This window comes from Aotus nancymaae, unplaced genomic scaffold (assembly GCF_030222135.1).
Source record: "Aotus nancymaae isolate 86718 unplaced genomic scaffold, 86718_ANA_hifiasm-v0.15.2.pri h1tg000033l, whole genome shotgun sequence".
Taxonomy (NCBI): domain Eukaryota; kingdom Metazoa; phylum Chordata; class Mammalia; order Primates; family Aotidae; genus Aotus; species Aotus nancymaae.
Window position 1 is genome coordinate 65,261,539 of NW_026988447.1, and position 26,046 is coordinate 65,287,584.

The window sequence follows — 26,046 nt, forward strand, 5'->3', positions numbered from 1 at the left end:
TAAATGTTTATATTCTACTTTTGTCTTTTTAGCTGTGGCCATTGATGTTTTACTGATTCAATTTTTCTTACAAAATAACCCCTCATTTCTGTCTCTATTGGCAATTCCTTCTGCTGTGTTTACATCTTTATAGTACGACCAATACTTTAAGCACCATTTTGTGCGTGATCTGATCAGACTGATTCATAATATAAAGCCTTTATTTATGTATTTATTTTTAACACTTGTGTATGTTTTGGGCAATGCTGAATGAAGAAATAAGAATGTTATCTCCTGTTTTCTTATATCATATTTAGTTATTACTCTATCCTTTCCATTGAATTATGTTTTTAAAATTCTTTCACTTTAATACTTTTACTTAATATTTTTCTAAGTTTTACTTTAGAGTCTACATGTTTAATTGCTGCAAATCTGTATTGGTATTGTTTTTCTGTTTTGCCTATTACCAACAACAGTTCTCAGTTTAAAACTAACTGCAGATTTGCCAGGGTGCTACTGACTTATTTTTCTAGATCGGTAATAAATATTTTAACTTAGAATTGATCTCAAAACTCTCTTGGTGACATTTTGTTAGAAGTATCCAGCCACTGACGCAGTCTTTTTATAGAAAGTTTTATTCTATATGATTATGTTTATTATCTAAGCCAAAATAAGTAATTTAGCGTACAACGTCTGATGAGGTTGAGGATCAAATGGATTCAAATTTGGCATGACTTTTTAAAATATCCTTCTGTGTGTTATTTTATTGGCCCCTAGAAGTTCAAATTCTTTTCTCAAAATCTTCTAAATTTTTACTCAGAATTATTATTAGTTAAAAAAGTGTATTTACAAGCCATTCACTTCCTATCCTGGTTTGAAAATTGGTGTTTGCTTTCTTTAAGTTTTCTGATCTCTCCTCAGTTCTCCCAAGATTTTTCAAAAATAATTATAAGTGACTCAGTAAGTACATTAGCTAGTTCCCCTAATACATCAGTATTGATGCCATCTGAGTCTGCTGATTTTATACATGTTTACATTTTTTAAATACCCTTACACCTGATTTTATAAGTACCCATCTTTTAAGTCTTCATTAATTCATATTTGTTCATCTTATTTGGTGTCAGGTTTTGTTCTTAAAAAAAATCCATTCATAAAAATTGCTCAGTCTTGGCAGTAAATTTAAGGTTGCCATTTATTTTATGCTAGTCTTTTCCAATTCCTTCTAAATAATGTTATATCTTTAATACTTATTAAATACTTCATATTTGTGAAAAAGAATTTCTTCTTGCATATTCCTTCTTCTGGCATCTTTAAACTTTCCTATCTTTAGCTATGCTGCAGAGATCTTTAGAGTGAAAATGAATTCACTTTTGATTCCTGGACTAAGCATGTCATTTTTGAAACCTTCTAGAGTGTTTGGTGAAATCCTATCAAGTACTTTACTTTCTGTTTTGTGGTGTTATGGTCATCTATTCAGTTTGCATTTTTTCTGGGCTTCTCTGGTTGTGGTTTTGGAGTAGGGCTCCTATCGCTGTGTTATACTTTTAGATTTCTCAGTTCTCTAGCTGTTATTTGTGGTGGGCATCTGGGGCCCTGTAGGTTCTCTTTCATTCAGCTCTATCAGTGTGGCAGGAGGGGCACGCAGGCCTGCTGGATAGCAGTGAGCAGCCCTGTTGCTTTGACTTTGCATGTTCACTTGCATAATCCCTTCTCAATGTGTTTGTTATCCACACATATTTTCAAAACGGTGCTGGTGATTAACGATTTTCCAACACAACTTATTTATCATTTTAGAGTTGTTATGTTCAGATTAATTCTAAGGATTTGGGTAAGAATGAAGCAAAGATTAATTTCTTATGCTTGTTATTTCATAGTAATGATGCCTTTTATCATAATAATGAGTCAAATTGAACAAAATGTGGTAGTCATGCTGAAGAAATTATTGTAAGGTTTTGATAATATTTTAACATGAGAGTGAATTAGTACTTTTTATATTAGGCTCTGATTTTGTAAATTCATACTACTTTGCATGATTGATTCTTTTTATATATCAGACATTAGTTTTGGCTTCTCAGTAAACAGATCATATAAGGCATCCTTGGATTTGTACAACATAATGAAAGTTATGTATGTTTTGCTGCTTTTGTATTTTGTTACCTGTTCTCTTTGGAATCTATATTTTTATACGTGCTGTCATACTTCTGGGTATATGTTATATTTTAAAAATATTTTTACTCAGCATACTTATTGAAATTTTCTTTTTTTTTTTTTTGAGACGGAGTTTTGCTGTTTGCTGTTGTTACCCAGACTGGAGTGCAATGGCGCGATCTCGGCTCACCGCAACCTCCGCCTCCTGGGTTCAAGCAATTCTCCTGCCTCAGCCTCCCGAGTAGCTGGGACTACAGGCACGTGCCACCATGCCCAGCTAATTTTTGTGTTTTTAGTAGAGACGGGGTTTCACCTTGTTGACCAGGATGGTCTCGATCTTTTGACCTCGTGATCCACCCACCTTGGCCTCCCAAAGTGCTGGGATTATAGGGGTGAGGCACTGCGCCCGGCCTCCTATTGAAATTTTCAATTAGAAACTTGACTTTTCAGGAGTTAATTTTCAACTAATATTTAATAGACAAATAAAAAGAACAAAGTTTAATTGACCTACATTTTAGGATGATTACTTGAATTTGTTTAACTTCCTACCCCTTGACCTCTTCAAATATGTTACATTTAACTTTTCCCTACAAAAGGTCTTCTTTTCTTGTTCCTTCATAGCATGGTGTTCCTCAAATATCTGTGTCTTTTACGGATAACTGGGTGTCAGCATTATGAGCACACTCTTTTAGTAGCCATACAATGACTTGTGGCACAGTCTCTTGGTTTTATATAGATATTCCTGCCTTCTTGTCCCCTCATTGCACATTCTTCTTGTCTCCTTAATCTCTGATTCCTGGAGACCCAAATCCTCACTCCATTTTACCTCTCTTGGGTGAGTAAAGGGCAGATATTACTACTGTTCTGTGTAGATAATAGCACATTTTCCTTTGCATCTTTATTTTAATGTGTAAAAGTGAACTATTGCATGGAAATGGAAATCTTATATTCAGAGTTTGAGGATTATAAAATCTATAACTCAGTATTGTTTCTCAAAAAGTTTAAAAAGTGTTCCCTTCTGAAATTTTAGAAAAATTAGTCTTCATCAGATATATCATCTAAGACTCTTTTAACTATTGTCTGTTGGGTAGTTTTGAAATTTTGACCAGAACCTGAAATACAAGGTTTACCTTAACATGCATCCCAACTCTGTGATTTTTACAACCTTGCTTCCCTACCTTTTTTCGGTGGTCAGAGGGGAGGGTATTGCATATTTTTATTATTAATTATATTTATTTTATTTTATTTATTTTTTGAGACAGAGTCTCACTCTGTCACCCAGGCTGGAGTGCATTGGCATGATCCTTCTGCCTTAGCCTCTCAATTAGTTGGGATTACAGGTATGGGCTACTACACCTGGCTAATTTTTGTATTTTTGGTAGAGATGAGGTTTCCCCATGTGGGCCAGGCTTGTCCTGAACTCCTGACCTCAAGCGATCCACCCTCCTTGGCTTCCCAAAGTGCTGGGATTACAGGAGTGAGGAGCCACTGCGTCCGGCCAACCAAAATGTTGATTGGTTGTTTGTGAGACAGAGTCTCACTGTGTTGTCCACGCTGGAGTGCAGTGGTGCAATCTCAGCTCATGGCAACCTACAGCAACTGCTGCCTCTCGAGTTCAAGTGATTCCTGTGCCTCAGCCTCCCAAGTAGCTGAGATTACAAGCACACACCACCATGCCCAGCTAATTTTTATTTTTTGTTATTTTGTTTGTAGAGACGGGGCCTTGCTGTTAATCAGGCTGGTCTTGAACTCCTGAGCTCCTGATCTGCCCAGTTCAGCCTCCCAAAGTGCTGGGATTATAGACGTTAGCCACCACACCCAGCAAATTTTGTTTATGTATTTATTTGAATTCAACAGTAGAAGAATAACAGACCTGAAAAAAAAACATGTAGTTGGTTTATGTTAAGTCTTCTTTTAAGATTTTTAAGATTTGTTCTGCTCTCCAGTTACCAAATAAATAAAATAGGCTTCTTTTTGGAAACAGGGTTTGCTGTCTGATTCAGGAATCGTTTTATACTATGTACCCACCTTTCTTTAGTTCTAAGTACAGGTAGGTCATTGCCTAGTCAAGGTTGCAAACCTCCTGCTTTTATATATATGAGTTACTCCATATTCTGTTTGTTTTTATATTTTGTTTCTTTCTAACACCTGTTTTTCCAATCATCTCATCTTTTCCTGAAGGTCCTTGCCATTCTTTATAGTTTTCCATTTGAGACATATTAATGTTTATGTTATTCTGATTTGACGGCTATATTTTCACTGTTGCCAGAAAGTGTCTGTGTATACTCGGTAAAAGACAGACACATTGATTTCTAAATTCTATCTATTTATCAAGACCATAGATCAGGTTATAGGAAGCTTTCACTAAATTATGGCAGCTTTTTATTTTCTGATCAGCAGTAGCAATTATGTCTATACTAATCATGTAATTTTTCTATCATATGTAATTGTATATTGTTCTTGAGTTACTTCATAAGTCTTGTCTCCTTAGTGAGATCTGTAAAGTCTTGAAGGGTAGAGACTATGTCTTATATTTCTTATGTATAACACCTAACATAATCTGGACACATATAGATGGTAGGCATTTAGTAAATAGTTGTTGGTTGAGTTGAGGGAATTTATAGACCTCATTTATTCTCAGAAGTAGACTATTAGGTATTTGTTTTTTAAGATATCTAGCATCTCCATTACCTGTCCTGTTGGGTTGTTTTATTTGTGGGGCTTCAGGAAAGGTCTCTTTACTGGAGATTTGGTAATCTGTGCTCTTGTGAGTTCCAATTCAGTTACCCCTCCTTTTTCAATATCTTTTTCCTTCTTCCATCTTTCATTTAATATCTACTATCCCTTTCACCTCATCTACCCAGTAACATATGTTTCAGTTGTATCTTCTCTCCTGGATTGTGGAGATCTAATGCCTGGTCATTGCAAAACCAGGATCTAGTTTATAGCAAGCCCTGTGACATACTGCAGCCTTGCCAGTGATGACTGGCTGCTCTTTTTTCACTTAAATAACTGCTTTTTCTTAAAGGATCAGAAACTTATTTTAGTGTCTGAAGTCCTTATTTTTGACTAAATGTGCTGGTTGATAGAATTGCAGTTCTAACATGTGCCCTCTTTGTTGATGTTTATTAAATGGTTAGATGGTTGTATTCTCCAGTTCACCCTACCATCTTCATCCTAACACTTTCCACACCATTGTCTTTGTAGGACATTTTAAATCCTGAGTATGTAATAGACATTTGTTCAAGTGCTTACATTTCTGCCCTTGCAGTTGATGGTGGTGGTTGGGGGCCAAGCACCAAAGGCTATCCGGAGTGTGGAATGCTATGACTTTAAAGAAGAAAGGTGGCACCAAGTAGCAGAGTTGCCTTCCAGGAGGTGCAGGGCAGGTAAGCATGATGTATCATGGTCAATTCTCTACTCCTGGGTCATTCGGAGCTTTTTTTTGAGGTCTTATTTTATTAATTAGAAAAATTTCTATTAGAAAAGCTTTGAATAAAATAGCTATATAGTTAATAATTCAGAGGCCTCATACATCTCTCTTAAGACATTGATGGGAATAGCTACTCTCTCCATCTTTACATATCTTTCTGATTGTTTAGTGTCAGGTGGAAGAGCTAGTAATTTGCTGGATATTTCCTAATTACCTTTGCCTGAAGTGTTGAGAGGGAAATTCTTTAGGTTGGGACCCTTAGTTCTAGGAGATTCGCTCAACTATAAGGTAGAGTTAAGCTCCTCAGTTATAAGGCACAATTGCCTTCTTCAAGGCATCTGTTTTACGAACATTTGTTGAAATATGCTTTCATATAGCCAAAACTGTGATCAAAAGAAGCAGTTATTATACAAACTCAGGACTTTTCTTGGGACTTAAGCATGGGTCCATAATTTCTGTCTCCTATAGCAAAATGAGTTCTGAATGTAATGAAACATTTCTATGATGTTAGCACTTTAACAATACATCTTGGAGATTGTTACATATCAGCATATCTGGAGTTACCACATTCAGTAAGAGCTGTCTAGTATTTTATTTTGGTCTAGACATAGTTTTTAATCGAGCATTAAAAATGTTTTTAATCTTAATGTTATTATAAACAGTGCTACAGCAGATCTCTTATACATACATCATTGTGTACATGTGCTAATATATTTTGGCAGGATAAAACTCTAAAGCTAGAATTACTGATTCAAAGGATGTCCTAGGAAGATAAACCAATTATTACTCCTGCTAACAGTAAAATATGAAGATGCCAGTTTCCCTAAACTCCTGACAGTACTTTGTAATTAAATGTTTTGAGCTTTCCCAATCTGGTGGGTGAAAAATACCTTAATTTGGACTTATGTAATTGTGAGGAAAGTTAAATATCTTTTTCTTTGAGTTGTCTGCTTATGATTTTTGCCATCTTAATTGTTTTACTGATGTCACAGCTACAGTTGTATGTTAAGGAAAGTATGCTATATAGCACATTCAAATGAATGGAGACACATAAGTCAATAAAGAGTATTGGGATAACTAAGTAACCATTAAACCATATATTCCTCCATTCATTTTTGTCTGTGCTATATAGCGTGAATATTTATTTGTATTAATCTTTTATCTTTTGACTTTGTGCTATTTTTTCCATGTAAAAACTTTATCTTTTAACATAGTCCTGTATACCAAAGTTTTATGTCTTTATACTTAAAAATTTGTTTCTTGCATAGAAAAGTCATATGCCAAAATTATCTATATGTGTGTGTGTGTGTGTTTGTATACACACACAAACATCTTTTAGAAAAACTTTATGTGGAAATAATTTTACTTACAGAAGAGTTGCGAAGATAGAACTAAGACTTCTGGTATATTCTTTCCCCAGTATTAATATCTTACTGTGATACAATTATCAAAACTAGAAATTAGCCTTGGCATATTAACTGAAATACAGACTACATTTATATTTACCAGTTTTCCATTAATTCCCTTATGCTGTTCCAGGATCCTACTTTGCATTTAGTAGTTGTATCTTCTCATCTGAGTTAGTCCCATCATCTTTCTTATCTTTTATGCCCTTGATTCTTTGAAGAGGACTGGTCAGATATTTCGAAGAATGTCTCTCTAGTTGGATTTATCTGATATTTTCCCATGGTTAAATTGACTTATTATTTCTTGTGAGAGTAACCTTGTTCACTTGGTTAAGGTGATATCTGCCAGGTTTCTACCCTGTAACAAAATTATATTTTAAAAACATTTGTTGTTCTAGTACCTTTACAGTTTTATTTATCAATATATATTTAAGACATCTGGGCTTTATTTTAGTATAAGATGTAAGGTATAGATTTTGTTTTTTAATGGTTACTTAGTTATCTCAATACTCTTTATTGACTTATGTGTCTCCATTCATTTGATGAAATGCTGCCTTTATTATAAACTAAATCTCTACATTTACTTGGCTTTGTTCTAAATTTTCTGTTCTTTTCCATTGATTGATTTGTCTTGCCTATTCATGCATTAAGACAAAGCAAATTTTAGTTACTGTTCTTTATATATAATATGTTTTACTGTGTTATGAAACTAGTGATAGGACTCCTATCTTCTTTTATATCCTTCAGTAAATTTTTAATGTCTCCTTCCATTGGTCCTCTGTATTTCTTGGCAAGTTTATTTTTAGGTATTTTATCTTTATTGTTACTATTGAAAATAGAGTCTTGTATTCTATTTACTAACTGGTTTCTTAATTCATATCTGATTCCTAGTATAGTTCCCTTTTCATTGGGGTCATAAGTCATTTGACTCAATTTATTGCAAAATGTATTGTTTACTTATTCGGTAACTATGAATACATTTTATCTTTATCATGCCCTCTTCCCTCTCCTTTCTTCGGATTAGAGCCAATATCCTTAACTGTGTCATCTTGGCCAAATTTTCATAAACTGTGTAATTAAACTTCTAGGTACTTCAGTTTCCTAATAACTTTTGGAGGTTATTATACTTCTTTTAGTTCATTCCCTTCTCCAGACCAGAACTTTTGTAGGGGGCACTTTATAGAGTAATTCATTTATTTTCTTCTTCTCTATGACCTAAAATTCCCTAAATCTTGGTAAGCATACTATATTACCACTAAGAGATGGCATATTTGTTGTGTTATTTTGTGTATAGAGAAAGAAAAATGAAAATTGCAATGGGTAAAATTCCTACAATGAACATTCCATGGAGTTAGTTATGATTTTGGGATACAGGATTGTTTTATGCTGAAATATGCTGCCGATTCTGTTGCTGCTCACTGGTCTCCAGGCCCTCTTAGGAGGTCTGTTACATTCTGTGCTAGCAGGGCCCAAAACAGGCAATTTCATTTGAACTGGAAAGGTCTTGCTGCCATATGGAGGTGTGCATTTCCATGTATTTTTATGGGGCTGGGGGAGTAAAGCACCAGAGGGTAAGACAATAAGGGGTAGAGGTGCATCTCTTGCCTGATGCCGTCTGTAAAACATTGAGCTAGTCAGACATACCTGGTGATTCCAGTTCTCCCTACAGGAATTCAGAGAACTGTGAGCCACATTACGTGCCCTCAGGCTGGCACAGGGACATAAACATTACAGAACTAAAAACAATAAAAATTTGAACAATTTAAAGTAATTATATTATAGACTGTAAATTTATTAAATCTCAAGTGCACTCTATAGATGTTATTTGCTATAGGGGTTCAGGAGCTGGACATAATCCATTTTGGGCCGAAGTGGACTGGGAAGGCATCCTAGAGAATGTGGAATTTTAACTGGGGATTCAAAGTTAAAGAGAGCAGAGTGGATGGTGATAGGAGCCTCTCCAATTAAGAAAGCACCATCAACAAAAGTTGGGAAAAGGGAAAAGAAGGTTGAATGCTTTAGTCTAGCAGTCCAGTTTCTCCATTCACTGATTCTGTAATATCTCTTTAGCCCAGGGGTCAGCAGACTTTGTCTTGAAGGACCCGAGAGTAAGTATTTTAGGCTTTGTGGTTATATGGTCTCCGTCACAGCTTCTTATCTACCGCTATAGTGCAAAACCAGCCATATGTAAGTGAATGGGTGGGGCAGTGTTCCAATAAAACTATATTTATGGATGGTGAAATTTGAATTTCATATAGCTTTTTATATGTCATGAAATATTATTCCTCTTTTGGTTGTTTTTCAGCCATTTAAAAATATAAAAACCATGCTTAGCTTATGGGTTCTACAGAAATAGTTAGTCGGCCAGATTTAGCCTGTAGGCTGTAAATTTGCCGACCCCTGATTTAGCCCACTAACATGATAAACTAGGAGCACATTATGCAAATAAAACATATAGAGTTTCATTCTAAGAATATCCACTAGAAAATCCAAAATTGAAAGCGATGGGAGATGTGTACAGGTTCAAGTAGTTGGAAGATAATAGCTTATTATTTAAGCTTGTAAATTGATATTTGAAAAAAATCAAGAATCAAAATAGCACTTTAGCCTATGCCATTGCATTTTTTAATAACCTCAGAAAGAAAGACAATTTAGCGATTATATGTTCACAAATGATTAGCATTTTCAAGGATTTATTTAATTAGGCTCCTCCTAAGAGTAGCATGTTCTGACAACAGCTATAGACTTAGTAGAAAGCAATCTTTGGACATTGGTGGTAATTGAGTTGCATGTTGATTTTTTTTTAATCTTGAACTCCTTTTGCAGGGATGGTCTACATGGCTGGACTTGTTTTTGCCGTTGGTGGCTTTAATGGCTCATTAAGAGTTCGCACTGTAGATTCCTACGACCCTGTGAAGGACCAGTGGACCAGTGTTGCTAACATGAGAGACCGGAGAAGCACTTTGGGAGCTGCTGTGTTAAATGGGTTGTTATACGCTGTGGGAGGCTTTGATGGGAGTACAGGTAATTTCCTTTGCATTCTTTTACATTGCTGCTAAAATTAATGTAGTAACCATGTTTATGGAATAAGTTGTGGCAACATTATGGCACATGTGAGGTTTTAACTGACAATAAAGATAAGTTTAAAAATTTTATCAAAAATTTCTTTAAATGATGAGTGCTGAGTATACAAATTTTCTTTCTTTTGCATAGGTATCAGTCATCAAGTTTTAAAAGTTTGTAAATGTCAGTAGCTTAGGTAGGAGCCTTCTGGAAAACAAGCTGTTCCTGTTTCTCATGTAATTGACATGTCTACATTCCACCATTTTCTTCTCTTAATTTTAGCCCAGTGTAACATACCTGAAGTATTTTTCCATATATATGAACTACTGACTTTTTTTAGAGGAGGAAATGAAGACTATTGTGCTTTATTATAGGTTTATCATCTGTGGAAGCATACAACATAAAGTCTAATGAGTGGTTTCATGTAGCTCCCATGAACACAAGGAGGAGCAGTGTTGGTGTGGGTGTTGTTGGAGGTAGGTACTGACAGTTCTTTCAGGTACACAGGGCTTTTTGATTTTTGAGAGTGGTTCTTCCAATAATCTCAACACTAGTTTTCTGAATGGGCAAGCTAATTAGCATTTTAAAAAGAAAAGCCATAATTACTGTAAAATTTTAATTATCCTTTTTAAAATTAGCTTGTGTATATAAATCAACCTCTACAAGGCCTTTCTCTCCCTCTCTGTCCCCCTCCCTTTATCTCTCCTCCTTTCTGTTTCTCTCGCTCTGTGTTTGTGTGTGTGTGATTTATAGAACAGCAGTCCCCAACCTTTTTGGCACTAGGGACCGGTTTTGTGGAAGAGAATTTTTCCATGGACAGGGGTGGGTTGAAGGGATGGTTTTAGGATGAAACTGTTCCACCTCAGATCATCAGGCATTAGAGTCTCATAAAGAGCGCACAACCTAGGTCCCTCCTGTGTGCAGTTCAAGATAGGGTTCGCACTCCTATGAGAATCTAATGCCGCTGCTGATCTGACAGGAGGCAGAGCTCGGGCAGTAACACTTGCTCATCTGCCACTCATCTCCTGTTGTGCAGCCTGTTTCCTGATAGGTTCCAGACAGGTAGTGGTCCACGACCTGGGGTTTGGGGACCACTGCTATATAAGACTGTCAACTGATTTTAATACAGTTGTTTAGGGGAACAAATCAGGTGACATAAACGTGTAATTTCGTATATGGAGAACAGCTGTTTAACATTTAGGGGATAGATTGCCACAGTTATTTATTTATATCCTACTTTGTCTCCCAACAAAAGTTAAGGAAGGCTCTAAGTATTATTTTTTGGTTTTTTTTTTAATTGACTTGGGCAAATTTGCAGGTTTCCACCCTCTCCTTATCATAGGTGTAATTCTCTGCACTTAGAAAAAAACAGCTTTATTGAGATATAATTCACATACCATACAATTTACCCATTTCATGTATACAGTTCATTGTGGATCCATCACTACAATTCATTTTAGAACATTTTTATTATCCTCTAAAAGCAATCCTGCTTCCCTTAGCTCTTACTCCTGTCCTCTCCAGCTCTCAGTAACTACTAGTCTGCTTCCTATCACTTATAGATTTGCCTCTTCTGAACATGTTTCTCATACAGTATGTGATCCTTGGTGACTGACTTCTTTTGCTTAGGGTGATGTTTTCAAGGTTTATTTATACTGAGGCATTTATTAGTACTTCATGCCTTTTTATTGCCAAGTAATATTGCATTGCATTCTGTGATATTAATTTCTGATTTAACCTTTTTTCCAGTTTCCTGAGATAATTTGGTATTTAATTCTATCTTACAAGATGTTGTTCACTTATCAGATAGTGTTATCTAAAGACGTAATGAGTGTGCTTTCTATTTTATCAGTCAGATTATTGATGAAAGTATAAAATTAACATCATCATCTATACCCTGCAGATTTTCATAATATGATTTGATGACTCCATCTGTCACCATTAGGCAAGACCCTAATATAGTTCGTAAAAATCAGTAGCACTTTAAGGGGAAACTCTGTTGCCGTGGAGGAAAATATACTAATATTTTCTGGCTTGACAAAAACAGTGTTTTTTAATAAATTTGGCTTTCTTTGTGATTTTATGTGTAGGTTTGCTCTATGCTGTAGGAGGTTATGACGGAGCATCACGTCAGTGTCTTAGCACAGTAGAATGCTATAATGCCACAACAAATGAGTGGACCTATATAGCAGAAATGAGCACCAGACGGAGTGGAGCAGGTACATGCGAACCTATTTTAGCAACTGAAGCACAAAAGTGATGGAAAATAGTTAAAGTAAAATGATTCATTGGCATCACTTTACATTATCTGAAAATATATGATATGCTGATTTTAATGGTTCTGCTAAATGTCTTTTGAATTGTGCAGGTAATGGGAGGTAGCTGCACTTTTACTTTGTAAAATATAATGTCTGAGTGCTGTAGGCATTTCTGTTTCATCTATATATTCACATTGTTTAGCACTCCTTTTAGTGTTTTGTTTTAGTGCTTACTGGGGAACTTGCTTAATAATCAAGTCTTTTCATGTATATTTCTTAAATTTTTGTGCTTTAATATGGGGTTATTTTATTATGGATATTGATTTCAAAAGCATTACATTAAAGGACTTTTTCACTCCTTGTGTTTCACCTACATATTATTGATATTTTTATTTTGTTTGACATGCCTCTTTTTTCAGAATAATAGTTTGTTGAGATGCTTGTTTAATCATCAATTCTATTCATTTTCATTTCTTAAACTGTAGGCTATAATATCAGCTTGCTTTTATTACAAGTTATAACTTTAAAAGTTTTGGTTACAGGTCATTGAAATCTAATATGATATAAATCTCTTGTTCTTTTTGCCCCTCTATTTGGCTGGTTGTTTTTTATAGGTGTTGGTGTGTTAAACAATTTATTGTATGCTGTAGGAGGTCATGATGGCCCTTTAGTACGAAAAAGTGTTGAAGTATATGATCCCACGACTAATGCATGGAGACAGGTTGCAGATATGAACATGTGCAGAAGAAATGCAGGTATCTGTCAGTTTAAGGTTATGAAACTTATGTTGAATTTTATTTTAAGTTTCACTAGTATCACTGTGTTATTTCCATTGTTCTTTTACTGATCTGGGTTCCCTGATAGACTTTAAACTCTTTAAAGGCAGAAACTTATATAATAACCTATAAAGTGAATGCCTACTGTAATCTCTGGAACATAACAGGTTGTTATGACACTTCAGTAAACTTATTTCTACTAGCTGCTACTTTTTGGTGATAATTGTGGAGACTAATTAATTAGGAATAGACCCTTTATTAGATATTTGAATTCATTCATTCTAACCACAGATAATTTTGTGTGCCTGCCATGTATCTATCACATACCGAAGATCCTACTTCTCAGGGAATTTAGTCTAGTTGAGTAAATATTTATAATAGGTTAAAAAGCTAGTTGATTATCTAAATCTAGAGGGGAAGTCTGAAGATGTAACCCTAAGTTAATACAGTTCAGGATTTCCAGAAAATGGAAAAACTAAAGCAACAACAACAACGAATACTTTTAAGAAAGTAGAGAACTTCAAGATTAGGGAACTAACTACTTAAAAAGAAGAATCAAGGAAAGGAAATCCAAATGGAAAATAGACTCAGGATAGCTACATAGCCTTTCAGGAAATGCTAGGCTTCTTCAAAATGCCATTATCTCCATGTCATTCCTCATAGTGTAAAATAAGTTCCTGTTGAGTCTCAAACTTACTGTATACCATTAGACACCCCCGCTCCATCAGTGCTCATCTTAGTTTCTCTTTAAATGTGGTTACTAAGAGAGACCAAGTATGTGGGACTGCAAATACTGTCAGCAGCAGACCAGAATTTATCATTAATTCTGTTTGGCCTTGCATATCATCTAGTCAGTTGTATTTGGTATTCAGAATGATGATAAGGCCCTCAGATCTGGCTCCTTACTAGAATAAGTGACTCTAGTACACATTAAGTTAGAAAGCCACAGTGATTTGTGTGTGTGTCTACCTGGATTAGGAAACTTAGTTGCAATTTGAGCTTTTTATGAATATTTTCTTAAAGGTTAAAATAATCTACTCCCATAATCCCAGCACTTTGGGAGGCCGAGGCGGGTGGATCACGAGGTCAAGAGATCGAGACCATCCTGGTCAACATGGTGAAACCCCGTCTCTAAAAAATTAGCTGGGCATGGTGCTGCACGCCTGTAGTCCCAGCTACTCGGGAGGCTGAGGCAGGAGAATTGCTTGAACCCAGGAGGTGGAGGTTGCGGTGAGCCGAGATCAAGCCATTGCACTCCAGCCTGGGTAACAAGAGCAAAACTCTGTCTCAAAAAAAAAGGTTAAAATAATCTTATTTTTTCTCTGTATGTGTTTCTTGTTTTCCTATCAAAATTAACTCATTTATTTTAGGTAGAAGAATAAAGAGATAATTTGTATATGTAGAGCTATCATTATCCTGTTGTTCAAAAAATTGTGGTAGAAAGGGTGGGATTTAGGAAAAATCTTTAAGTCTCTGTTGAAAAGTTGTTTCATACTTTGATTTGGACATTACTTGAGTTTATTTGATAATGAAGAAGAGAGAACTCTGAAAGCTTAGTTTTCAGTTTGTTTTTCCTTCTCAGTCAATTATGTTTATTTTCTGTGCAAGTAACAGAACTTGAATTATTTACTTCTGTAATTTATAAGATACAACATAATCCAATTGAGCATATATTTTAAATTATTTATAAAAGTTCATAAGAGTATTTTAAAATCTCACCCTCATTCCATATTCCTGATAATCTGAAACAAACTTCTGATAAGATCTGTTCAGCTCTTCCTTTTTAATAACCTAGGCTAAGGACCTCATTTAAGCATCTAAATTGGGAAGAAAGAACTAACCTGGCAAAGAGTGGAAGACATGTATTCAGTTTTAAATGGGGAGAGGTGAAAGCATCCATGTAAACTTGAAACAGCAAGCAACTTCTAAGTCAGATTTCAAAACTTTTCATAAGCGTGGTAAATTATGACACCAAGAGTAGAGTAAAAATGAAATCAATTTGAATTAGATGATTATATAAAGACTTTTAGTACCTAGCACATCTGTAATAGGGTCTCAGTTTGAATTTGATTATGTTGAAGTAAACTGAATAAACTGGAACCATCAAACACTGCAGGAAACTGCATTCTTTTGGCAGTGATTTGGCTCTGATTGCCTAAAAGGAATCTGGTGTTCTGAGTTAGTGGATTAATAAAATTGATGTCTTTTGAATGTATACTAATATATTGAAATGGGTGTATGGACCAACCTCCCTTTCTGCAGTAGGATGCTCTTTAATCTGTGAGCCCCTTGTAGATATGATTGAGAAAGCTCTTTAGGACAATATAGCCTCCTTATTAATGTCTTCTATCATAGCAGGGCCATTTTTTAGATCATTTTGTCTCCCACAGTCCTGTGTTGCAAACACATATAACTACTGTGAGAGCTTGTGTGGCAGTAGCATTTCGCTCTTGCTTTTAAGTATTTGAACAACTTTAAAATGGTATGAGCTTTTTTCCTGCAAAGTTTTGTAGATTTGGGCAGTATTTTTCTGGATTCTTTGATGCCCTCTAGTGCAAGTTCATAGTAGCACTAAACTTTTTATAAGATATTAAATATACTTTAAAAAATTGAAATAAAGAGCTTTTTAAAAGCATTTACCATTTGACTCAGCAGTTTTCTTTCTAATCATTTATATTAAGAGAAATTGCTCTAGTATTCAACACACTATTCAGGGGATCTTTGTTCATTGCAACATCATTGGTAACAGCAAAAAAATCAAAATTACTTAAATATTAGTAAAAAATTATTAAATAAACTGTGGTATTATCATACATAAAAATTACATTTATATTTATTAACTTGAGGAAATGTCCAGGGTATGTTGGTTGGCCAGGGAGGGTAAGTAATAAAGTAGCATGTGTCAGGTGAGCTACTTTGGGGTTAAAAAAGGCAGTATCTGAGTATATATGCATCGAGAAAAGTTAGCCAGAGTAGAGATCAAAATTTTAATGGTCATTATTCTAAATGACATAAGATTCGAGGTCATCTTTTTTTCTTTATACCTGTCTAAATGTTTTGAATTTTTGCAAAGAAAAGATTTATTCTAATAGATAAATAATATTATTTTCCCTTTTAAAGAGAGATAAAATAGCTAACCATTCAGTATAATAATTAAAATTAAGACAATTTTTACCTTTTACTAACATATATTTTCTTCCTTGGGATTCCCTAAGTAGTTGACTTTGGGAGTGTTACTAAACTTCTTTGATATATTTTTTTTTTTTTTTTTTTTTTTTTTTTTTTTTTTTGAGATGGAGTTTCGCTCTTGTTACCCAGGCTGGAGTGCAATGGCACGATCTTGGCTCACTGCAACCTCCGCCTCCTGGGTTCAGGCAATTCTCCTGCCTCAGCCTCCTGAGTAGCTGGGATTACAGGTACGCGCCACCATGCCCAGCTAATTTTTTGTATTTTTAGTAGAGACGGGGTTTCACCATGTTGACCAGGATGGTCTCGATCTCTTGACCTTGTGATCCACCGGCCTCGGCCTCCCAAAGTGCTGGGATTACAGGCGTGAGCCACTGCGCCCGGCCTTGATATATTTTTTTTTAATAAAATGAGGGTCAAAATAGTTTCTAACCTATAACGTTGTGAAAATTGAATAGAATAATGCATATATAATGCACCTACTGCATAAATGACACTCAGTAGAAGCTTAGAAGCGGTATTAGAGTTTCCTAGTATAAAAGGAATTCTTTCTTTTTTTTGAGATGGAGTCTCGCTCTGTTACCCAGACTGGAGAGCAGTGGCGTGGTCTTGGCTCACTGCAGTCTCTGCTTCCTGGGTTTAAACGATTCTGCCTCAGCCTCTGGAGTAGCTGGGACTACAGTCACGCTCCACCGTGCCCAGCTAATTTTTGTTTTTTTAGTAGAGATGGGATTTCACCATGTTGGCAAGGCTGGTCTGGAACTCCTGACCTCAAGTGATCTGCCCACATCATCCTCCCAAAGTGCCAGGATTATAGACGTGCGCTACAGTGCCTGGCTATCCTAATATAAAAAGGATTCTTTACATGTTCCCTATTTTCTCTTCTTGCCTCCTTTCAAAGAAATTAATGTCTCTGGATTATCTCACAAAACATGTACAGTGATACTCATATTCATCCAGATATTTTAAATAATCATTTTCTCTCTGTATAATTTTTTAAAGGAGTTTGTGCAGTTAATGGTCTATTATATGTTGTTGGAGGGGACGATGGTTCCTGTAACTTGGCGTCGGTAGAGTATTATAACCCAACAACTGATAAATGGACAGTTGTGTCATCGTGTATGAGCACAGGGAGAAGTTATGCAGGTAACAATTGTCTCTAAAGTCCATTATAATATAAAAAGATGACATCATTATAATTTTTGTATTAATAAAATTTTTCTGTTATAAGAATAATGTCTTTTCTCAAGGTATAGTTTATATCTTATTCTTAAGATGATTAACATTGGCTGTGTATATTCTGAAATAAAGCACCAGTACACTTTTGTCATTCTATAGTCATTTGTATTCAAAATCCCAAATCTTTGATATACAAAATCATATAATAAAATTTAATGTTGCTAAAGTCAGTATGCCAAGGAGAGGAATTCACTATGTGGCAAGGCTTTAATTCCTGAGATATCCAAGAAATAGGATAGGATTCCTACATCTCCCCATGGTGAGGCTTCATCAGATAGTATTATAGTGAGGCTGTGGAATAATTTTTCTTTCTTAAGCATAGTACTGGTTGAATTATAAAATGTTATTTTTTCGTCCATTATATTATTATGGTGCATCTTTAAACTATGTTATATATTATTTATTTCAGTGATATTTATCTTGCTTTTAATATTGTAATATTTCTTTAACAAAATTGATCTACTAGTGGAGGAAAAAAATGTTTATCACTGTTGCTTATGTATCATTCAAAACAGCACTTAGTAGAAGAACTATGTACAGTAGAATCCCAGTATAACATGGCTGAATATTAGATGAATTTTAAAACAACTTAATTGAGGTATAAACTGGCAGAATACATAGCATACAGTTGACCCTTGGACAACACAGGTTTGAACTGTGTATGTCCACTTATATGCAAATGTTTTTCAATAATTATGTTGGAAAATTTTTATAAAACTCAGATGAACTGCATAACCTAGAAATATTGAAAAAATTAAGTAAAAGATATGAACACATAAAATATATGTAGATATTAGTCTGTTTTATCATTTACTACTACAAAATATCCACAAATCTATTACAAAAAGTTAAAATTTATCAAAATGTATGCACATTTTGATGTTCCTGAAACTCTTACAGGAACAAGCACATACAGACCATATATGGTGTCATTCACAGTCCAGAGAATTGTGAACAAACCACAAAGATACAATATTAAATCATAACTGCATGAAATTAGCTGTTATATGTTACTGTACTACTATAATAATTGTATAGCCATTTCCTGTTGCTGTATTGGTGAGCTCAGCTGTTGTGAGTAGCCACTTAAAAAGCTGTGGGGCACTAATCATCTTTGAAAGAGCAATTTGTCTCTTCAGCGATGTGTATCAGTAGAAAGTGATCTCTCATGGTTCTGCCTTATTTTTCATCATGTTTATTGCAATATCTTAAACCTTGAATAACACCACGGGACCCGTACAGAGTGCCACTGATGATGCTGGGAAGTGCTTCAATGAAGCAGAAAAGAGTCATGACATTATAAGAAAAAGCTGGCCGGGCGCGGTGGCTCAAGCCTGTAATCCCAGCACTTTGGGAGGCCGAGGCGGGGGGATCACGAGGTCAAGAGATCGAGACCATCCTGGTCAATGTGGTGAAACCCCGTCTCTACTAAAACTACAAAAAATTAGCTGAGCATGGTGGCGTGTGCCTGTAATCCCAGCTACTCAGGAGGCTGAGGCAGGAGAATTGCCTGAACCCAGGAGGCGGAGGTTGCAGTGAGCCGAGATCGCGCCATTGCACTCCAGCCTGGGTAACAAGAGCGGAACTCCGTCTCAAAAAAAAAAAAAAAGAAAGAAAGAAAAAGAAAAAGCTGAATTGCTTGAGATATACCATGGATTGAGGTCTGCTGCTACGCTTGCCCACCATTTTAAAATAAATGAATCCAGGGTAGGGATCATTGTAAAAAAGAAAAGGAAACCTCAAGAAGCCGTTGCTGCAGCCATCCCAGCAATTTCGAAAACTTCACACTTTTTGTGAAGTCCCTTTTTATCTTGTGTTGAACATGCAGCTTTTATGTGAGTGCAGGACTTTCTTTTTGAGTTAGAATCTGTCACACAGGCTGGAGTGCAATGTTGTGATCTTAGATCACTGCAACCTCCACCTCCTGGGTTCAAACGATTCTCGTGCCTCAGCCTCCCCAATAGCTGGGATTACAGGGGTGCGCCACCACACCCAGCTAATTTTTAAGTTTTTATTATTTTCTATGTTTTTGTTTTGTTTTTTCGCGGGTGCAGGATTGCTATAAGAAAGGTATACCTGTCAACTCTAATAGGATTTGAGAAAAAGCAGTCATTTTATGACAAAGCAAAAGGAAGGTAAAGGATCTAATCTGAAGAATGTATTGCCAGCAAAGGATGACTTGATAATTTTGGAAAGGGGTTTGGCTCAAAAAATGTCAAGATAACAGGAGAAGCAGCTTCTGTTGACCAAGAGGCAGCACATGAGTTCCCAGATGCCATTAAGAAAGTTGTTGAGGAGAATGGATATCTGCCTGAACAAGTTTTTAATGCAGACAGGTGTGCCTCCAAGGACACTTATTAGGAAGAAAAGTGGGCACCAGAATTTAAGGCAGAAAGGGATAGGCCAGCTCTGCTATTTTGTGCAAATGCAGTTGGGTTTATGATTTGGACTGCTCTTATATCAAAAGCTGCTGACCCCTAATACTTGAAGGGAAAATATAAATACCAGCTGCCAGTTTTTTAACTGTATAACAAGAAGGCCTAGACAAGAACTCTTTTCCTGGATTGGTTCCATCTCTGCTTTCTTCCTGAAGTCAGGAAGTACCTTGCCAGAAAGGGACTGCTTTTTAAAGTTATTTTGATATCGGACAGTGCCTTTGGCCATCCAGAACACTGTGAGTTCAACACCAAAGGCATAGAAGTGGTCTACTTGCCCCTAAACACAGCGTGTCTAATTCAGCCTCTAGATCAGGGCCCATAGGAACCTTAAAGGTTCATTACAGATGGCACTCTATGGAAAAAATTGCTAATGCTATGGAAGAGAATCTCAACAGAAAACATGAAAGTCTGGATGGATTACACCATTGAATATATTATTATTGTTATAGAAAAAGCTATGAAAGTCATCAAGCCTAAAACAATAAATTCCTGCTGGAAAAACAAAAAACTGTGTTCGGGTGTTGTGTATGACTTCACAGGAGTTATGATAGAGCCATCAAAGAAATCATGAAAGAGATCGTGGATGTGGCTAAAAAGGTTGATGGCAAAGGGTTTCAAGATACAGATCTTGGAGAAATTCAAGAGCTAATAGATACCAAATCAGAGAAGTTAACAGAAGATGACTTGATGGAGATGACTCCTTCTGAACCGCTGCCAGACGATGAAGAAGACATAGAAGCAATGCCAGAAAACAAATTGACATTAGACACTCTGGCAAAGGGTTCTGGTTATTCAAGACTGATTATGACTTATTTTATGAAATGGGCACTTCTATAATATATGCACTGTAACTGAAGCAAGTGGTGGAAGGAGGATTGGGATTGTATGGAAACGTTTTTAGAGAAATGAAAAAAAAAAGACAGAAATTACAAGGTATTTCCTTAAAGTTGCACGAAGTTTGTCTGCCTCTCCTATTTCCCCTGCCTTCCCTTCCACCTTCTCCACCTCTGCCACCCTTGAAACAACAAGACCAACCTCTCCTCTTTCTCCTCCTCAGCCTACTCAATGTGAAGAGACAAGGATGAAGACCTTGATGATGATCCACTTCCCCTTAATACATAGTAAATATAGTTCCTCTTCCTTATGACTTTTTAAATAACATTTTCTTTTCTGTAGATTACTTTAAGAATAAAATATATAATATAACATGTATAACATATTACATGTAAAATATGTGTTAATTGACTATCAGTAAGGCTTTTGGTCAACTATAAGCTATTAGTAGTTACATTGTGTGAGAGTAAAAAATTATACATGGGTTTTTGACTGCGCAGAGGGTCAGCACCCCTGACCCCCATGTTGTTCAAGGGTCAACTGTATATTTAAAGTATATAATTTTATTACTTTTGACATAGTATATATTCACGAAACCATCACCACAATCAAGATAATGAACATATCCACCACGCTTAAAAGTTTCTGTGTTCCATTTTCAGTATTTTTTCAAAATTGTAATCACAAAGAGGAAAAGACTAGTTCTGGATTAAATAGTCTTAAATTAGTCCATAACTAAACAGAGAATTCACTGTCCTTTAGATTAAAATGATACTACTACTAAAGTTTAAGAAAGAGATTCTGAAACATGATTTGTATGGCCCCACTTGCCTTTGTATTATAATAAAGAATTGAGTTATTTCTCAGAGATACAGAATGCTGCCTATGACTTCTTTTTGATCTCTTCATTTCTTTGCTCAGGGGTCACAGTTATTGATAAACCATTATGAGCCTGAAACACATTTTCAGCATATTTATACATGAGAAACAGTCTTCAACAAGTATTTCTGAAGTGACTGAGAATCTAGCACTTCTCCACTTGGTAGCTGCACTTTAAGTCTCAGCAGAAGATAAGATCGTCTGCCTTTATAGGCCTCGGATACTGAAGATTATTTTTGGTAGAAGCACCGTGTAGGCTTTTTCTGCAATGAGCAGCAGCTGACTGAATTTTCATAAGAAACTTGGACTGCAGGACTTAATCTGTAGTCTTTAGACAACAGTTGTTTTCATAAAGACTAGTTCTTATCAACCTTGAATGACTACGGATTATTTTGTGAAGGAGGATGAAGTCACGTGTGTTCTTATAAAATTAATTTTATCTTTATTTCTCTAAAAATCTGTATACCCAGGAACTGAAAATCTTTGAACAGATATTAAAATCTACGTAAGTATACAAACTAGTTGAGGGATAAACTGTTTGCTTTTATAAAATAACTTTGATTACATGAATATAATAAATTATGTGCATATAAATGTGTGTCTATATGCTTTCCTTTAAATATGTTTGAAAAGATGTTTGAAACTTGATTATACTATTTATAATTGGCACAGTACTTTGAATTATGCCAGTACTACATTGTAAAACAGAGTTGTATTTTTTGATATTTAACAATGCTTAACACTTTAAATGCCACTTCTGAGGAATGGACCTGGTGCAACACACTTGAATATGTGTGATGCCAAACTTTTTAAAATAAAATATAAATTATGCTTATTTATTATTTTCTTTAGTTTAATCTTGGTCATGTTTTGGTGTGTATTTTTAATTTTTTTCTTAAAGTAACACTTTGGCATGAACATTACTGCAGGTTTTTGATGAATATAATGAATGTATGGAATTCAACTGAATTTGCATGGTCTTAAGAATTTTTTCTGTGTGTATAAATTTAGCTGCTATTAACAGAAGAGAGAACTTTCTGTGAGTAGCCATGTGTGTTGAACAGATACAGTTTTTCTGAGATCTTCAATTAATCTCACTTTAAAAATGACCAAAACATGTCTTTCTTGAATTATCTTTGAATAAAAGTTTGTATATTATTTGTTTCACAGTGTCCTTGATTTTTATCTATTTAGTTTTGTGTTACTTTTTGCTCCTTTATAAAGTTTGTATTTTTTGACTTCACAAATCTGTATTTTTAATTTGTTGTCAAAGTGACCTGACCTATGAGACAAGACTATTAAGTGAATAACTGAAGTCAATAAAAATGGTTCTCTTTCCAAGAAAAGTAACCTCAACTATCAAGGAAAGGTCTGTCAAGGATTGGTAAGATTTACACTTTTTATGTTTCTGCGTTCCTGATATGGGGAAGGACATAAGAATAAAACAAGTAGCATTAGACCAAAAAGTCAAAGAAAAAAATACCTACTCCAAAGTAACTGAGAAATAAACTGTGGTTTTGATACCAAATAAAAGGAATTGAGGAAACAGGAATAGAGGAGTCGGGTAGGCAGCTGAGGTGGTGGACAGCAGAAGAAGGGAAGAGGGGGAAGGAGGAGGTGTGGGATATTGTGACCATTTCTCGGGAATTTAAAAAGTTGGCATGAGCTGTTGCTGGAACAGTTGATAATCAAGAGGAAAGATCGTTACGATAACATTTCAATTCAAATTTCAACATGGAACCATATTTAATACTTAGTTGAACTTTCCATTATAAATGAATTTAATCAGAAAAAGCCTATGCTCAGTTGATGAAAACATGAATTTCTGCCTTAGTGTGGCCTTAGAGACATCATCGTCAACAAACATGTTGATGGTCTAATGAACTTGGAGTACTGTTGGCTGTTTCTGAGAGAGGCATGAAGAAAAATGTGTGAGGTCTCTGTCCTTACTGATCACTTCCAAACACTAATGTTCCATGAAACTATAAATCTATCAAAGATTTATCCGAAACATTTTAAAGCTTTTCTTAAAATATAATCTCTATTAAAGTAACAAAGTCTTAACTACTTAGTTTGTTAAGTACCTCTGTCTTTACTTTCTTAATCTTTGAAGCTTTAATAGCTATGCTGTAGTTTGCCAAGGTTTGTCAGTAGTTGGATTCATATCTATGATTTCAGAGGCTTTAGACATACCTCCTTCCCCTATGCCAATGTTTGTATTTCCAGTTTGAATTTTTTTTTTTAAGGCATATGGAAGTGTTCTCAGCCTGTTCCATTGCTGTATGAAAAATAAGTTAAGGCTGAGAAGTGTCTTAGAAATCCTGACAAGAAAGCAGCCCCAGGTTTGAGCAGAGTTCAAGGCTGGTTCCACATACTTCCGTTGTGAAGCAACTCTTCTGCCTGCTCTGTTTGGATCTATGTCTCCTTGGCTGAAAGCAGTGATGGCTAGGGTTAAGGTGAATGGTGTATGTACTGTCAGAAGACTATCAGTTCTCTCCCTGTTTCTGATGAAGTTAGTCCTGGTATTTATTGTCTCTTTATTGTTCCTTATAGCATGAGGACCCAAGTATTTATAATCCTAACTGCTGGTGAGCTATGAGACTCATTTTATCAGGTGTAAAAGGTCACATGATATTATAGAGCAGCGTGCTGACACCGTGTTGTTTCAGTTTTGTCTTAAGCAAATTGCCTCCTACTGACTTACATGGCTGCCAGTGCCTCATTTTGGAGAGAAGTCTACATTGGAGAATAGAACCACACTTTGAGTCAAGATTCTGGGGTTCTAATCATGGCTTTAAGGAAAAAAGCAGTGTGGTGTATTGGAAAGCCCATGGGCATAGAAACAAAAGGGCTCTGAGTTTGCAGCCCCCTCTATCAATTTCTAGCTGTGACTTTTAACACATTACTTATCTTATGACCCTTATTTTGTTTTTAAAATGGCAATAATAGTGTCTGTGTCACAAGGTTATTATTGTGTTTGAAAGAAACAATGCATGTTAATATGCTAGAAATTCAGAGGGCCCTCAATAAATTACAGCTATGGTTTCCTGAGCCTCCTGTTAAATCTTCATTGTAGGAAAATAAGTGAGGTGGGGTGCTGCATCAGCATTTCTTTCCAGCTCTAAGTCTTTAAGGTTTAAAATAATCTGACCCCTCCATATACCTATACGTGCTCTGATTGAGAAATGTAATACTATGGTAGAATTCTAAAACAGAAATAATTACTGACATTTACTGATCACATCTTGTATGCCAGATACTGTGCAAAGGGCTTTACATACATTATCTCATGTAATCATAAATAACTCTTTGAGGAGTAGGTATTATTACAATACTCATTTTACAGAAGTACCAGATAAGACAGAGAAGTAACTTGTCCACTGCTAATAAAATGCCAAACCTAGTAAGTATGGCCCAATAGTGTGTGCTGTTGATGCTTACCTGATAGAGGATGGCAGGTTTGGGCAGAAGGAAAAGTTGGGCGGCAGTGCAGTCATCACACAACCAATAGGACGGGGAGCTCTGGAGCTGTGATGGCCAAGAAAAGTAGCTCTACACTGGGGTAAGGGGTTGGGCTTTTATACCCCTGTATCAACCATACTTGACTTGAGCTGTTCCCCGGAAAGCAGGTATACCCGTGGGGAGAGGTGTTTCTCTTTGGCAGTACTCAGCAGCGGGAGGAATGCCTGCTTACATCTTGAAGAGGGGAATCTGGGTGGTGTGCCACAGCATCCACTACAGGACAGACAGATTCATATACCCACTGCACAGTATACACTGAGACAGCAGTGTTTGTAGCAGAGAGTTTAGTGATGGCAGAGTGCCAAGAGGAGATGGGAGGAGACCCTCAAATCCATCTCCCTGAGGAGTTCTGGGCTGGAGTTTTTAAGGGGGTCTTGGAGGGCAAGGGGCTGGAAAATTGGGATCGTTGATTGGCTGGGGGAAGGGGGATGAAATCATCAGAATGTGGGAACTGCATTCAGCTCCTTGTGGTCCTTCAGACCAGCTGAGTTTCATCTGTGTGAAATACCTGAAAGATTATCTCAAAGCGCAGACTTAGCGTTTCATAATATTCAAGTTATAGAGCAGCTTCAGGGGGAACTATAACCTTGTGACAAGGTCCATATGATTCTGAAGCAATAGGCAAACAACTTTGAGGAAGGGGTCAGATAGCAAGCTGACCTAATGTTCAAGTTGTTGTCTACAGAGCAGTTAGGGGGAGCTATATAACCTTGTAACAGGGTCTTCATGATTCTGAAGCAGTAGGCAAACAGCTATGAGGAAGGGGTCACACAGCAACCTGGTATAATGAGTCATGCTCAGTGTGCTGCAAGCTTGGTTTATTTTCGTTCCCCCAACCCCCCTTCTTTCCTGATTAATTTTATAAAGGATATAGGGACGGTTTCT

General features: G+C 36.0%; 1 protein-coding gene across 4 annotated transcripts in view; it reads left to right on the forward strand.

Annotated features, from left to right (window-relative positions):
• The window catches only part of LOC135277805 (kelch-like protein 2), a 118,708-nt gene extending 95,911 nt beyond the window's left edge, over positions 1-22,797 (forward strand). Inside the window, exons 9-16 of one of the 4 annotated variants that reach the window (XR_010345408.1) lie at positions 5,399-5,516; positions 9,793-9,990; positions 10,404-10,505; positions 12,120-12,248; positions 12,902-13,042; positions 17,252-17,395; positions 20,984-21,047; positions 21,682-22,797. Coding sequence is in view for 3 of the 4 variants with exons in the window: in XM_064384061.1 (XP_064240131.1) it covers positions 5,399-5,516; positions 9,793-9,990; positions 10,404-10,505; positions 12,120-12,248; positions 12,902-13,042; positions 17,252-17,395; positions 21,682-21,710 (861 nt within the window). In the remaining variant the exon portion in view is untranslated. Of the gene's footprint in view, positions 1-5,398; positions 5,517-9,792; positions 9,991-10,403; positions 10,506-12,119; positions 12,249-12,901; positions 13,043-14,086; positions 16,328-17,251; positions 17,396-20,983 lie in introns of those variants that run through there. The other 3 variants (XM_064384062.1, XM_064384061.1, XM_064384063.1) reach the window with 3 other exon arrangements.
• The last annotated feature ends 3,249 nt before the right edge of the window (positions 22,798-26,046 follow it).